Source organism: Podarcis tiliguerta, assembly GCF_965153285.1.
Source record: "Podarcis tiliguerta genome assembly, chromosome: 1".
NCBI classification, from domain to species: domain Eukaryota; kingdom Metazoa; phylum Chordata; class Lepidosauria; order Squamata; family Lacertidae; genus Podarcis; species Podarcis tiliguerta.
The window spans coordinates 33867566-33884535 of record NC_139534.1 but is presented as its reverse complement, the minus strand read 5'-3'; the positions used below and the strand labels follow the sequence as shown (position 1 = coordinate 33884535).

Here is a 16970-nt window from a genome sequence, read left to right as displayed (position 1 = left end):
AAGTGGTTTGCAATAAAAACAAGTTATGCAAAGATTAAAATATAAACATCCATTATTGGCATGCACCATAAAACTGTCCCATTAAAACCACATAGCAATAAAAATAAATAAATGAGAGAATGAGAGATTGAGGGAATGCTTGTGTAAACAGGCACATCATCAAAAGCTGTCAGAATGCCAATACAGTTGGGGCCTTTCATATTTCAGCAGGGAGGGGAATTCATAAAACTGGTGCTACTTGTGGAAAAGCTCTCCTCTGCATGAATAAAAGCCAATAACAATCAGGCTGTGGTGTTGATCTTAATACCTTCACTGGCTGGTTTAAGCTGCAAATGGAATTCTCTTGCCACATCTGAAAGCCCTATGTGGGATAGAGTAGACCAGCCCACTGTTGCACTGCTTATGTGCTGCATTACATCTTACTGGTGGCTCAGTTTTCTCACCATAGCAGTCTATGAGCAGGGGCGGAGGAAGGGTGGTGTGGTGGGGCCGGTCCGCCCTGGATGTCACCACTGAGGGGGGTGACAAAATTCTGGGTGGCACTCACCTTGGGGCCTACTGCACGCCTGAGCCACGCATCTCTCATGGGAGAGACACGGTGGCTTGAGCGCATGCAGGCTCTGCGCTGCCCAAACAGTCCGCCCGCCACCCCGTCAGTTGTAGGGCGGCTGAGTGGGAGGAGGCAGGCAGACTCCTCAGAGGCCCCGTGGAGCATCCTGCCCTGGCTCGCCCCAGGCGCCTGATTGGCTTGCTCCGCCGCTGTCTATGAGCACACACTGTGACATTCTTTCACGGGTCTCTGCTTTCTGACTCCAGCATCAGGGCCAGTGCCAGCACTGGGCATCCATGGTGTCTCTTGTTTAGCATCTTGCTAAAGCTCATGGTTAGCACGGAGAGAGCTTAAGCATGAGCCTTGGATCCATCCAGTGCATATCCCATCCAATAGTTGCTTTATATAAAATTCTATGACAGACAGACAGATGGAAAAGTAGGTGTCAGTGCAGAGACTTCTTAGTGATTGCACCCAGGTTGTGGAACTCCCGACCTTGGAGGACCCAGTTGGCCCCCTCCTTGATAGTTTGCCAGCTCATGAACACCTTGTTAATTTGCAAGTTGCTTAATCTTCTGGGCTGCTCATGTTTTTAGACTTTTGTACAGCTATATCTATTCTTAACTTGTTGTCTCTGTTCTTATTTTATTTTTAATTCCATTTGTTTTTTGTGTTGTACTGTATTGCTGTGAACCACCTTGGCAATCTAAATTATCTTAATAAATAACGAAACAATGTGTAGCTAGATACGGGCTACCTTGCTAGAGGTGTTGTCACGGATGGCCATGTATCAGAGAAATGAAAGGTAGGTTTATTTGGTGCACAGCAGGCATTTGTCAGCACTTAATAGCTCTCCATAGGCACCCAGCTCCTTCTGCAGGGGCAGAGTGCACCATAATCTCCGGCAAAATAAAAAAAACCTGCTGCCACAAAAAGAGGCATATTGGGGTTGATGGGCCATTAAATGACCATACTTCTGTTCCCTAGAGCTATCCTTACCACCTGAAATAGCTTTCCTCCCCCTTTCTTCTGTCATGCTATTGATTGAGTGAGGGACACAGAAAAGAAATATGGCTGTGTGTATTTTTTTTTGCATCAAATACTTGTGCCACGTTCTTTGTCCCTTTCACTCTCTCGGAACTAAAAATACTTTCTGACAGGAGAGGTGAAGTAAGGTGCAAACTTCTAGCATCCAAACTAAAACCATTTCAACTTTCTCTTACTTATTTGTTTCCGTTCTTTTTACAAACACAGGTTTTTTTGGGAGGGGGGGAAGCTGTGGGATTGGCCCTACCCAAGAGATTTCTGTTATTCACAGGAATGTACAAGAAGCAGGAAAGTGGACCATGCTGGAAGCAGATCACATTTTGCCTGGTGTATGTGGGCAGGGCTGGGCATTTGTCTCCGCTGGAGACCTGACAGCACTAAACTGAAATCTGAAATCTGAAACCTGACAGCACTAATCTGAAATACGTGTTATCATACAAATTTTTGGCAGGTGCCATTCTTACCTCAGCTAAACATAGGTGAGTCTAGCATGAGCCAGAAGGAACTCAGTCTTTTGTCAAAGGTTTCAGATGGCTATGCCAGCTGGGAAAGGGACAAAATAGAAAAGAAATTTTTAATTCCTCCCATTCGTGTTTGGGAGTGGGGCCAGCAAAAAGCCTTATAGCACAACGTGGTGGATATCAACAAAGCGGTTAGTCCTGCTAAGTTCAAATGGGGCCTGCTCCCAGTTAAAATGCAGGTAGGTTAGCAGCCTTAAGAGTGTCAGAGTAGGACTTGGGAGACTTGCGTTCAAAACCTCAGCCAGCCATGGAGCTACTGGGTGAACCTGGAGTTGCCACACTCTTTTTATCAGTGTTATCTATCTCTACCTGAGGGGATGGAGTAGCTGAATGCCACCTTGAGCTCCTTGAAGGAAAGATGGGATATAATTCTAATACATAAGTAAATGTCTACTATAGAAAGTGAAAGGGTAGGGCTATCTATCTATGACATGGGTAGGCAAACTAAGGCCCGGGGGCCGTATCCGGCCCAATCGCCTGCTAAATCCGGCCCGCAGATGGTCTGGGAATCAGCGAGTTTTTACATGAGTAGAATGTGTCCTTTTATTTAAAATGCATCTCTGGGTTATTTGTGGGGCAAAGAATTCATTCTCCCCCCCCCCTTCAAAATATAGTCCAGCTCCTCACAAGGTCTGAGGGACAGTGGACCAGTTCCCTGCTGAACAAGTTTGCTGACCCCTGATCTATGAATTTGTCACCTTACTTGCAGTGAGTGCTCTTTTGGAACCAGCATACGATGAATTGTGCAGTGGTAGACAAGAAGTCAAGAAGAAAAAACCACAGCAGAAGGGAAGCATGACAATCTGTTTCCTTCACTGTCTGTCTTAAGTTTGCCAAATCCTTTTAAGGTCTTTATGTTTACCCCCCCCCCAAACCCTTTTGGACTAGAGGTGTCAAGGAAGGAGTGCCGTGATGATAGTCTAAGTGCCAGTTTTGAAGGCAGGCTAGGGACTAACTGAAAAGCTTTGCTCATACGAATGTTGTTAATTGATTGTGGTGTGCACTGACCACAAGATTCAGTTCCGACCCCAATTTGGTGCTTTACAAAATAGCATGATTTGGCCTGTTTCGGCTGGGGTTGATGGAGTTGTCGTCCAAAACATCTGGAGGGCACCAGCTTGGTGAAAGCTGCTCTAGCTCCAGCCAAGCTAAAGTGTGACCCAGCTCATTGGGCACCAGCCATCAACAATTCCTCTCCCATTCCTCAAAGGTTACTGGACAAGTACCTTCAGCCAACTCTAAAAGCCTAAACCACCCACATTCATCAGCCAGCAAGTAGGTTAGACAGACAGATAATCTCTACACTTCACATACCACAAGGGTATTTCCATCACATTATCTTACAAATCAGAAACCGGTGCCATTATTGCTCCAAACATCCACTCATTCAGATTCATTTGGTTGCTGGATTACAAAGAGCATATAAGCATAACCAGCCTATGACACATTGTAGATTGCTTGAATTATGTGTGCATTCAGAATCAATACATAACTGACCTGGAATCTGTGGCCATGCACAGAAGGCATGTTGTTTTGCCTTTGGATATAGCTCCCAGGCTTCCAGTTTTGCATTAGCAAGCTGACCTTTGAATCACCCACATTTGAAAAAGCATCTCTCCAACACAAGAAACCAGCGTCATTTGCCGCGGCTCCAACACAGGGGAACGTTGCAGGTTAGCAGATAACACATGACTGTTTAGCAGTTTGTTATGTCTCACTAAGACAGTTTAATGAGGCCAAATACCAGATATTGCATAAATACAGCATGTACCTTTAGCAAATCAAGTCCTTTGGCTCGATTCCTTCTGTGCATGAGAGGCTTCAAAGCAGCTGGTGAGTTATAACGGTTCAAAATGATTGAACTCTCTGCATACAAGAATTATCACTTCCTCAGGCTGCTCTTGCTCTCCCAGCTACAAAGAAGTTAACAGGGAAAGGTTCGGGGGGTTGAGCTGCCCTTTTTTATTTCAGTTTTTGGTCAGTGTCACATTTGAAAGATGTTCCTGGTGCATGACTTTAAATTTCACAGCACATTCCACAGCAAATTTCTCTCCCAGGGATTGGGTAGGGAAGCTATGCTTGAGGAACAAATGAATTAGTGGTTTCTCTGGCCTGAAATTCCTGTCTGCCTTTGTGCTTTCCTTCCCTCTAAACCAAGTGATCACGTTTCCTTCCAGTTATGTTCCACAGGCGAAGTATTCAAGGGATATTCTCACTCCTTTTAAATTCCATCACTTAAACAGGTCTTGTGACTAACCACACTAATACCTGATCAAATGAAACAGCAATTCCTAAGCACCAAGGGCAGGGAATAGCCAAGGTGGCACCTCCAAGCTGTTGGCAGGCTACATCTTCCATTATCCTTGACCACTAACCTTGGTGGCTGATGGGAGTTGGAGTCCAACAACATCAGGAGGGTACTATACCAGCAGCCCTATCAGGGCAGCAAACCCAGTAGTGGGCAGCATAGTGGGGTGGTGCCACTCAACTGACCTCTGGTTGGTCACATCGTTGGTGGCTACTGGGAGGTAGAAGGGGAGGACTGAGGTGGCTGGGAGGTTGGCCTGGTGCAAACACAGGGTCAGGGTGCCAGGTTGACTCCACCTGTGTGCTTGCAGTGCATTGCCCTTGCCAACATCTCTCCTTCTCCCTCCTGGTGAGCAACAGTGGTGAGACCAACCAGAAGGAAGTTGAGTGGCGGTGCTCCCCCCCCCCCATGCCATCTGTCACTATGCAAGCTTTTATCTCATGTGCAGGTGAGGGCTCACACAAGCCATGCAAAGACATTCATTGCACTCAGAAAAGCAGCACATTGGGGAGAGGTCTAAACTACTGCCCATCCGTTTGGCATCTACTTTTCTATGTGAGGAGGTAAAGGTAAAGGTACCCCTGCCCGTACGGGCCAGTCTTGACAGACTCTAGGGTTGTGCGCCCATCTCACTCAAGAGGCCGGGGGCCAGCGCTGTCCGGGTCACTTCTGGGTCACGTGGCCAGCATGACAAAGCTGCCTCTGGCAAGCCAGCGCAGCACACGGAAACGCTGTTTACCTTCCCGCCAATAAGCGGTCCCTATTTATCTATTTGCACCCGGGGGTGCTGTCGAACTGCTAGGTTGGCAGGCGCTGGGACCGAGCAACGGGAGCACACCCCGCTGCGGGGATTCGAACCGCCAACCTTTCGATCGGCAAGCCCTAGGTGCTGAGGCTTTTACCCACAGCGCCACCCGCGTGAGGAGACTAGAAGCCAAATCCTACAAGGAAGCTTTTGGGTGAACTGGTGCATCTGACTGTGCCCCCAAATACCCCAGTAATAAGATAAGATAAGTTCGCAGATGATACAATGGTGGTTGGTTTAATCACAGCTGGAGAGGGGGAGGCGGCCTATAGGAAGGAAGTTGAGCAGTTGGGGGAGTGGTGCAGGAAAAACAACTTACTCCTTAACTTAAAGAAAACAAAAGAGATCATTGTGGACTTTAGGAAATGTAAATTGAATATTCAGCCACTTATTATTGAGGGAAAGTGCGTGGAACAGGTCTCGGTGTTTCGATTTCTGGGAATGGAGTTGAGAGACGACCTAACCTCGGGAGAAAACAGCAAAGACCTGATGAAGAGAGCACAGCAGAGGTTATATTTTCTGAGAATCCTCCAGAAAAGCAATCTCTCAAAGGACCTGTTGATGGCATTTTACCATTGCACTGTGGAGAGTGTATTAACTTATGGTCTCTCTGTGTGGTTTGGGAGCTGCACAGCCAGGGAAACAACAATGCTATCCAGGGTTGTAAAGACTGCAGAGAGAATTATTGGGTGCACTTTTGCCACCTTAGATCAAATCTATGCTGTCAGGTGCCATAAGAAAGCGGCAGAGATAGCGCAGGATAGTACGCACCCCGGAAATGATCTCTTTCAGCTTCTGCCTTCTGGAAGAAGGTATAGGGTTATAAAGGCCAGGACTGAGAAACAGTTTCTACGCAAATGCAATTCTGGTTCTAAACGCAGCATAAGGGGTCTCTATAGTATAGTGTATTATAAAATGGGGTTTCAGAGTTTTTAGGGGGTTTTGAATGCTTTATGTAGTTTTTCAATTTCATTGTTCTGCATGGGACAATGACATTAAAGATATCGTATCGTATTGTATTGTATCGTATCACCCTGTCCTGAACCAGTTGCGTTTCTAGGGTACCTTGTTAGAGGGCTCTCAGTAGAAATATCTGTCCAGCCTGGGGCAGGTGGGCCTTAGGATGGCCACCTTGGTAGATCAACATCTTGGGGAAGGCCCACATTCCTTAGCACGACCATGATGTGGTTCCCGCCCTCCAGCAGGAGACTGGAACGGATATACACCCAATGCCTGAGCCAAAATTCCACCTACACCTGTAATCAATCAAGTTGTGGCCATTTTTAACCCTGTTTGAGTTTGTTCTACCACACTTCTTATTATTTGCTGCCTGGCGGAGGGTGGCACTGCGACGGGTACCACAATATATAAAGCCCTTAACTGTTTGGGACCAGTTTACTTGTAAGATCACCTTCCTCCATGTATGCCCATTTGACTGTTTCAGTCTACAGAACTGGCACTGTTGCAAGTGCTACATAACACCTGCTCTGCAATGACAAGAAACAAATTTTCGTGTGGCAGCACCTATATTTTGGAACTCCCTGCCTATTGGCATCAGGCAGACACTTTTGCTACACTTTTTTCAGTGCCTGCTTGAAGCATTTTTCTTTGGGCAAGCCTGTCCAGGCACGTAGAAGTTACATGAGGTGTTTTATCTTTTAAAAAAAATCTAGTTGATTTTAATAATCTTTTGCATGCTTTTAAATACAGTGGTACCTCGGGTTAAGTACTTAATTCGTTCTGGAGGTCCATTCTTAACCTGAAATTGTTCTTAACCTGAAGCACCACTTTAGCTAATGGGGCCTCCTGCTGCTGCCGCGCCAACGGGGCACAATTTCTGTTCTCATCCTGAAGCAAAGTTCTTAACCTGAAGCACTATTTCTGGGTTAGCGGAGTCTGTAACCTGAAGCATATGTAACCTGAAGCGTATGTAACCCAAGGTACCACTGTACTGGTTTTAACGGAGAAGTTTACTGTTTTGTTTTATATTTTTGCAAACTACTAAGAGGTGTGTGGTTGGTTGGTTGGTTGGTTGGTTGGTTGGTTGATTGGTTTGTTTTACAATCAAGTGGTATATAATTTTTGCAAAATAAATAAAAAAAGCAAATAAGCAATCGCTTTGGGTTCTGGTTTTGAGTAGAGGCACTGGTGAAGGGAGAGCTTAAGCCACACTATTTTCGTGATCTAAATTGCTCCCCCAAGCTGCTACTAGCCATACATCAGTGGGGGGGGGAGCAAATGTATTATCATGTCTTCATTAGAAGGGCTAATAGTAGCATCAGGGAATGCTTGCCCGATTTAGACCAACAAAATAGTGTATTGGGGAGGTGGCAATAAAATAATCCATTCCCTCCCTTATGATGCTGTTCCAATCAAGATTACAGCTCCCCAAAGCTGCTTTAAAAGTTAAAAATAATAATGCTGGAATATCCTCTTATGGATCTACATAATATGTAATTCACCTGCCGATAACCACTTATCCCAGCGATCAGCAAAATCTAGACGTGCTTTTCTCAGAATAACACACAGCTGACCCGTTGTTAGCTCCATCCCCCCTGGTGAACAACACAGTGGTACCTTGGTTCTCAAATGCATTGGTACTCAAACAACTTGGAACCCAAACACTGCAAACTCAGAAGCAAGTGTTCCGGTTTGCGAACTTTTTTTGGATGTTGAACGTGCTCCATTTTGAGTGGTACGCTTCCGATTTGAGCGCCACACTTCTGTTTTGAGTGTTACACTGAGGTCCGTCTGTTTTTGCTATTTATGTTGCAATTTTGTTTTTGTGGCTCTTTTTTTTGTTTTTGTGACTGCGTGGAACCCAGTTCAACTACTGACTGATTGATTGTGTGACTGCAGTACATTGTTTATTGCTTTCATTTTATGGATCAATGGTCTCATTAGATAGTTAAATTCATGTTAAATTGCTCTTTTAGGGGTTGTTTTTAGAAGTCTGGAACGGATTAATCCATTTTGCATTACTTTCTATGGGAAAGTGCACCTTGGTTTTGGAACGCTTTGGTTTTGGAACGGACTTCTAGAACAGATTAAGTTTGAGAGCCAAAGTACCACTGTATCTAGAAACAAGGCAGAGTGGAGTGGAGAATATAAGAGGTATAACACCACTCCCCCGAGCTATAGTGGAGCAGAGTGGAAGTAGCCAGGTGAAAGGAGAAGATAGGGCTCCTGCAACTTTAACCATTGTGTTGAAGAGGGAATTTCAGCTAATGAGTGACCAACTGTGTCTGCTAAAATTCTCTCTGCTGCACAACTATGTCCCAGGGGTCTGCTTGACATCAAATAGAAACTGAACCTTTAGTTTTGCAGCTCCAGCTCTACAGAATCTGTTTCTGATTGAACTTAGACAAGGCTCAGCATTCTTACTTTTACGTAGCTATTGCAAAGCAATCTTTTTCAGAGGGCTTTCCAGATGGGTGACTCAGCCATTTTATATTGTATACAGAATTTGTGCAGTTTGACGCTTTTAAGAGCTGTGCGCTTTTTCAAACCTGCTATGTATATATTTATTTATATTTATGGGCAGTATGCCATCTAAACATATCTGCTAGCACAAGGATTTCTGCTTGCGTAATTGAACTTCTCCTTCTCCTCTTCCTCCTCCTGTTCCTCCATTCACCACACATCCCTCCCATACCTTACCCCAAATCTGCCCAGGAAGGTTGAGGGGAAACCCCAGAACAAAGTTAGAGTGCATGCAGAGGGAGCAGAGAGAGGGAAGGTTACGTGGCACAAATGGAAATCCTTATGCTAGCAGATCTGTTCTGCCAGATATTGTAGACCACTTTGGAAACATTTGTTGGGAAGTGGTTTCCAAATCTTTAAATAAATTAAAATAACACAAACAGGTGTGACCATCCAGGGCAGGCAGCTGAACAATTGTGCGATGAGTAAAAGAGTCTGCCTGCATCAGTAGTGTGGCAGGCTGAGGAGATTTTGTATTTTATTTTATAGAAATATTTTAAAAAACAAATACATAAATGCAGGGGGCAGATTGGGCATGCTGCATTTGTAGTCAGTGCTATGAAAATTGCCACTAACTAGGTTTTTAAACAATCAGGAGGCCAAAGTGAAAAAACACAGGAATTTATTAGTTGGGCAGTGTGACCACATCTGTGGTCTCTGTAATGATGACTGAAGGGGCTTCCAGACTGTCACAATTTTCAGGTGGGATTTAATCACATACCGGTTGCAGTTAAAGTTTATTTGGAGCTCTTATGCAGCAAACCAGCTTTTCCTCCCACCCCAAAGAAAACACACCCCAGACTTTGTGATAGGGAAAGTGAGACAGAAATGAGTCAGGAAGTGTTGCTTGATCCAACATCGTCAGCCCTCCCCACAAACAAATCTGAATGAATGCTCAATAAATAGCCGGCCTTGTTTACCCGACCTGCAAACTTTGTGCAGACAAATCAGAATGGAAGCTCCATAAACAGGTCATCTGAAGGTGGCAATTCTTGGACCAATTGTAGTTTCTGAGCAGAAACTGTAGTCTTCAAAGGCAGGCCTCTGTTGAGCATGTAGCACATTGCAGTATTTCAGTTGCGATGCAAGGCACGACTCATGCTGGCCAATCTGCAGTATTCCGAGCACATCATCTTAATTGGCTCTTACGTCTAACTTTTTGCATTTCCCCCCAATAGCAAATTAGTTTGCCTTTCTATTTCACGTCTACTTGCTAAAAAGCTGGCTTTTGTTAAACAACACCAGAATCCTGGGTGCATTGGAGAACAAGGTCACTGTTACGTGTTTGCTGAACTGGTTTAAACCAATACAGTACTGTACGTTACAAAATCTGTCTATTGTAAATTGCTTTCAGTAGGTTGACAGCACTATAAACAACAGCTGAACACTTAGGCGTGGTGTAACACTTGTCTCTGATCAAGGGCCTTCAGGTGGCCTGGCATGCTGCTTCGAAAGAACAACTGAACACTGTTATTGCCTGTTCTCTATTAGTCTTTACAACGGCAACCTTTAGCAGTGTCTTGCTCGAGGATTCAGCACATACATTTTCAGCCACTTGGCTCTTAGAAAAATGAACAGGAAAATCATTCATTCTTTTTTCTTCCTTCTTTTTTTAATCCCTTTGGTTTTGCTTACCTGCAGTGTCCGCAATTGTTAACAATGCTTTCTGCCTCTCTTCTAGTGGTAAATGAAGAGTCATTTCTTCCTTCTGATAGCAAACGAAAGAGCCAGTGCTGTACAGTGGTTAGAAAGTCACAACACTGGGACCTGGGAGATCAGGGTTCAAATTCCCCTTTGGCTATGAAGCTCCCTGGGTGACCTTGGGCCAGCCACTGCCTCTCAGCCTAACCTACCTCACAGGGTTGTTGTGGGGGTTGAAAGAGGGGGGGAAGAAAGCCGTATATGCCACATTGAGCTCCTTAAATGTGGAATATAAACACAGTGAACGAATGAACAAATGAATGAACAAACTCAGATGGTGACAAAATTGTAGGCCAAGCAGAGCCACTAAGAAACGAAGGAAGGATTAACATACTCTGGGGAACCTTGAGGTCTGTAGCAGTTAAATAAATGAACAACACTTAAAGAGGTCAAAACGCCCCCCCCCCCAAGAAGACCAAAGGAGAATTGAGCATGCTCAGTAGTCCAGAAAGTTGGCTGGCTGGATCCCTGGATAGGAAGCAGGGGGTACACTGCAACAATTAGTTGCAGCTCTCACTGGTCTTTAATAATGGAAAATCAATGCTTATGTCAATCAAGATTCAGGGCTGGTGGCGTAAGAATGTGAACTGGGAAGTCTCTCCCTGGTTCAAATCTTACCTCAGCCGTGCTGTAGCTCTAGGGCTGTTATCTTGTCTTCTGTCTTCTTGTCTACAGTACAGGGATAATAACGTAGGTAAAGATGGCCACAGTGATACGTGTGGAATGATTTGGACACTTGAAGTGCTGTTTGAACTATTATTGCCTTTCAGACAGGCAAGAGGACCCGATTCGTTAGACAGTGTTCCTATAGGATATTGGTACAAGAAAACCAGCAGTTTAAACTACATTCATCCCCTGAGAATTCTGCACTTTGCTCAGGGCTTAATTTATGTGTCTACCAGAATGTTAACTGGAACTGGTAGTTCAGAAACATCTGACTCCAATATTATACCATCTGAACTAGGCACTGATTTGCTTCTGGGCTCAGTTCAAAGTGCTGATTTTGGCCTTTTAAAATCCAAAATTAGGGATGGTGCGGGGGGGGGGGGGCACCTGTAGACCACAAAACCCACAATCTCTTATGACTGGGCAGGGTGGCTGGAGCTGATGGATGTTGGAATCAAATGACATCCGAAGGGCAACATGTTCTCACTCTTGGTCCTAAATTACCTGGGACCAGAGGGGTGAATTCAATGTACAGTGGTACCTCGGGTTAAGTACCTAATTCGTTCCGGAGCTCCATTCTTAACCTGAAACTGTTCTTTACCTGAACCATCACTTTAGCTAATGGGGCCCTCCACTGCTGCCGCGCCGCTGGAGCACAATTTCTGTTCTCATCCTCAAGCAAAGTTCTTAACCTGAAGTAACATTCTGGGTTGGCGGAGTCTGTAACCTGAAGCGTATGTAACCCGAGGTACCACTGTACCTGTTTGGCTAGCGTAAGCTTGTATAAGGACTCCTGCTAGCACAATAGGGCTTTCCACTCTCCCTGCCATCATGCCTGCTTCAAATCCACCTAGAAGGGTCAGGAGACAGCCTCCCCCAAAAAACAAAGCAGGGGGGGGGGAAAGAAGAGAGATGATTCTGCTGGGCAAGCAGAAGTGCTTGCACTGATGGAAGATCTCCTTAAGCACTGTGTTGAATTCCAACCCATGATTATCTACAAATGATCCCCAAGTAGATAAATCTGTCTGATCTTCATCTCCTGCCACCCAGATCTGCCTGTGCCCCCACCAGAGTAAGAAATATGTCAGGTGGACATGAGGGACAGAGCCATTTCTGCTGTAGTGCCAAGAAAATGGGATATCCTGCAGGCTAGAGGAAGCTTGCCTGGTCTGGTCCCTGTTTGTCTTTCGGCTGGCAGCTAAGAACCTACCTCTCTTTAGCATTGCCTTTTGATTTTTTACTGCTGCCATTTTTACTCTGTTTTGCATTACACTGTAATTTTACTGCTGTTTGTCAATGTCTGAACCTTTATTGCAATGAAAGTCGGCCACTTTCATGATAGCAAGCCATATTTATTTACTTTAAACTGTGGCAAATAAATACATTTTAGGCCTCGATCAACCATGGAGCCTGTCAGTTAATACTGAAGAAGATACCTCTGTGCTTAGTGTTGTTCCCTTCCATCACTGTGTTACAGATAATCCTTACACATTTGAGACTTGGTCACTCGGCGCAGCTTCCTTAGATACCACACAGGCCTTGGCAACTTCCTCTCTTACCGAGCCGAGCCTTTGTTTCTTATGTGAATATCACTAGCAGAGACGGGAAAGGCTGGCGAATCAGGCAAGGCTGGTCTAGACTAAGACAACCAGCAGTTGATAAAAGTTGCCAGAAACGGATGTTTCAGATTCGAGAACTTGCTTTCCAAACCATAACCATGTTCTCTTGACAAAGCTTCCTGTGCATCTGAGAAGAAGATATTGCTGTTCAGTTCAAAGTGGTGTCTCTAAACATTAAGATTTGTGGCTTAAAAATAAAGGCATAGATCTGATGTACAGCTTCCTGTCCAAATGCATGAAACTTATTGTGACCTAGGCTTGAAGACCAAGGGAGCTAAAAGAACAGATTCCTCCTAATCAGTCCTTATTCTATCACATCCTTGCAAATATCTCTCTGAGTCCCCTTTCTTCATCACCTCTGCTTGGTTTCCCCCACTGCAATAGTTTTTCCTGTGTGATCCTGTTCCTTTTATGTTCAGGCTTCTGTGCTACATTCCCACCCACCCCACCCCTGTTTCCTGTGTCTTATGTGCACAATGTACACATAACAGCTCTCTTCCAAGGCCACATATGTAGGCAGCCTGAATGGGGTCAACTGTGCAATTCCAATCTTTAAAATCTGCCCCCCCCCCCCCGACGATCCTTCCATGGACACAGCAACCAAGCAACTTTTAAAAAACCAAACTGTGTCATGTGTTTTGCTTCTTGTTTTACAATAGCACACAACCTTCTGCTCTTACCATGGGTAGAAAACAATGCAAAACGACAAGGGGGTGGGTTAAAGTAAATAGTGGGGAGGTTAGATCATTTTGTCTCCACTAAACTATTTCTAACTCCTTTCAATTAGCCTTATTGAACTATACATTTTGTCTTGACGGGAGGTTATATGTTACAAGTATTAAAATGAATGGCGAGAGTAGGGCTAGGAGTGTCTTGAAATATATTGGGCAGGGCAGCTTGTAAGACTATATTATTCCCTATATTGGGTGCAAGAAGGGGTTTTTTTCTGATGTGACCTACCTTTGCACAATGAACCTCTTTCTATGTAATTAAGCAGCTGTCAATCCTTCTAACACCACTGTGTTTAAGGAACCTACAGGCGTGTGTAGCTGGAAGCTCGAGTCTCTATGGGAAGTTCTGCTAAGAGAGAAGATCTCGCCTTCCTTTGTTTCCTCTCCATGCAGTTTTGGGATGCAAGTATAAGAGCAGAGCTTGAACTGCTAGGCAGCCCAGGGCTTGTTGCAAATTGCTGGCTCAATCAACTGGCCAGGCACAGATTCAGTCGATGCATCTTTCTCATCAGTTTCCTGACTATAAATAATTGCGCGAAGAGAAAAAATCACTACCCTTCACCTTTCATTAGTAGCGGCACATGTTTCCCCAGCTGGATCATTTCCATGACAGCTGCTTTATCTTCCTGCAGATCTTTCCCTTTGAATCCATGCTTGATGAAAAGCATTCTTGGGTGGGTAGGTGGGGGAAATACTCCCTGTACCTTTAACTTGCTTGGTTTTAGTGCCACCGTCTAAATCTGAACTTCTTTCTTTCTGTAGGCAAATTCACACCCTTTTATATCCCTTTCAATTGCTTTTAATGTTTTTTTTATTTTTAAAGGTATAGTTTTATCACTGCTGTGTTTGATGACCTGGGCTCCTTTGGGAGCAAAGCTGGGATATAAATGCAATAAATTAATGATAATAATAATGTCCCCAAAACTCCTAAGCACATTGGTGTCCTGCATTTCTTATCTGCCAGGGTTCTCTAAAACTCTTTTAATGCTTTCCCTCCCAATCGCCTTGTCCTTCTCAACTTTATCTGCTGGAGAAATCCTCATTACATGCTTCCCCTGGTCTGTCCAGATGCTCATCACAGCTTGCCCAAAGAGCAAGAGGAATTTCAATGTGAAAGAGCTGCATTGGGAGACTCTGGAGAGAAGTTTTTGGCAGATTTTATTACAGCAAGTTAAATAAGAAAAGAAGAAGACCACCAGAGCTGTGTAAACCAATGCAATTTATAAAGCCACAGGTGCAGCAACCAAGCATGCTGACTTTAGCAGCAGACAAGCATCAAGAAATACAAAATACAAAGTGGACTCTGACTGAATACAATTTTTTTAAAAAAGAAAAGGAAGGAAGGAAGGATAGGGAGCTACAGTAGAAAGGAGAGGAGGCAAGAAACTGTTCCATTCACACATCAGCACTGGGAAGTGTGTTACAGACAACATGCTGCAAAGTGGCTCTAGGGCACCCTCCACACACACACACACACACACACGCACACATACAAAAGCACAACCTGGCTGCCCACCCCGATGGATGATGTCCCTGCCCTCCCCGCTCCAACCTCTGAAGGCAAACGTCTCACAGGAGAGCTGAGCGATTTTACATTCAAAGTTGCGATTTGTCCCCATTCCCCACCCGCTCCACACGACACAAAAAGCAGCGAAGTTGGGAATGTATCGTCTGTGTGCATTGACACGGCATATTTACAGGACACCGACATCAAATTGGAAGGCTTCACGGCTTCATCCGAACCCCCGCGCCCCTTCTCTCTCTCTCTCTTATCAACCCCTCTCCCAGAGCCAAGACGAGGCCCGGGACGCCGAAGTGAAGAAACGGGAGCGCGTGTCACGCCTTTGCCTTTGTAAACAGTCCCAGCGCTTCGCTTCCTGCGGAGTTCAGCACAGTTCGGCTCCCTCTTGCAAAGTTTGCCCGGTCCTCTGGGTGCCCCTGACGGAGGGGGAAAGGGAGAGGGAGGAGGAGGAGGGTGGGGTAGCCGGTCGTTTCCTCCTCGCCCCCCAGCCTACCCCATCTCAACTCAAGATATCATACCATAGCCGAGAGAGGAGTTTCCGACGAAGGCACCAACATGGTCCGCACCGTCGAAGTCTTGGCGTGGCCAGGCGGGCTCCGCGGGGCTTCGGAGGGGGTGGGGGAGGTCAGTAGGGCCCCACCACCACCGCCTCCACCTCTTTGGACGGCCGCCTGTCCTTCACCAGAAAGTTGATCATGCCTTCGGACTTGATGAGGAGGTTGCAGCCCAGGAAGAAGATGCCGAAGACGACGGTGAGCGAGAGGACGCACATGACGGCGATCTGCACCACGCGCATGATGTACAGGCTCCTCTCGTCCGGCGCGGTCACCACGAAGCCGTCGTCGGTCACCACCGACCGGGGCGTGAAGGAGCGCAGCACCCTCTCCAGAGAGTCGCTGCTGTTGGCAAGGAAGAGCCCCACCACGTCCGTCTGGTTCCCCAGCGAGGCGTTCATGACCCCGGCGGGAGGAAGAGGAAGGGGCTGCGGGCCCTGGCGTCGGAAGACGTGCGTGGAAGAGCTACCCCGGCGGCAAGAAACCAGCCCAGAGAGCCTCATGCGGCAGAGGCGGCGGACTAGGTGCCCGGGGAGGACTTGGGTAGGTGGCGGTAGCAGCAGCCGCGAGTTCCGGCGGGGCTGGACGTCCCAGGCAAGAATCCACGTCGGAGCAGCTTCTTCCCTCTGCTTTCCCCGCTCTCCAGCTAGGACTATTGCGCCCGGAGGAGCCGAACTGGTCCGGCTGGCTGCAAATCGCCTCGGGGAGGTGGCGTGGGCAGAGAGAGGCGTCAGCGGCTGCTCCTCCCGGGGAAAGGGCGCCCCAGATCGGCTCGCCAAGGAAGCTGCAGCGAGAACCTCGAGGGCGCCTCGCCACTTCTTGGAAAGGAAAACGCCGAGGGGAGCGAGCGAGAGCAGGTCGGGTCCTCGGCAAGAGCGCGGCGTCGAGGGCGAGCGGACCAGCAGAAAGGGAGAAGTGACCCGCTCTGCGCCTCCGAGCGGTTCTTTTGGCGCAGCGCACGGCGGGAGCGCACAAGCGCCCACCTCCTCTCGTCAGCGGACTATCGGTTCGGCCTCACGGCATGGCTCGCGGGGCGGGGCCCACGGGCATCAACTCCCCTCCCCTCCTGGAATGCGCTGCGAACTGGGCAAGGCGAAACCGCGGGCTCCCGCCTTCCTAATTGCGCCTGGCCGCTTTATCCGGCTGTTTGAGAGTTTCCGTTGGTTTTCTTGCTAAACTTTTACGCACTTGGAAGCGCCTTAGGAACGCTTTTGTGAGAGGCGGGATAGCTGAGAGATGGTTGACTCAGAAAAGAGATGTACTGTAGATCAAAATGTGCACCAGAAAAAAATGCTTGATAGTGCACCTGCTTATAGCAGCTGGAACGACCACGGCACAGTTTGGGAAAAACGAAGTGATAAGGTGAAAGGCTTTAGGGACCGAAGACAAAAGGACGATTTCTGACTTTGTTTCATGTGTAAGCAAGGAGGAACATAGCCGAGGACCCCCCCCCCCCTCTCCCG

The 16970-nt window shown here is 46.6% G+C and overlaps 1 protein-coding gene across 1 annotated transcript; it reads right to left on the bottom strand.

Moving 5' to 3' along the window:
• Positions 1-14633: 14633 nt before the first annotated feature.
• On the bottom strand, positions 14634-16495 carry RPRM (reprimo, TP53 dependent G2 arrest mediator homolog). The gene has a single exon (XM_083426718.1). It carries the CDS (start codon positions 16008-16010, stop codon positions 15579-15581), a length of 432 nt encoding a protein of 143 aa, XP_083282844.1. The 5' UTR covers positions 16011-16495; the 3' UTR covers positions 14634-15578.
• Between the last annotated feature and the right edge of the window lie 475 nt (positions 16496-16970).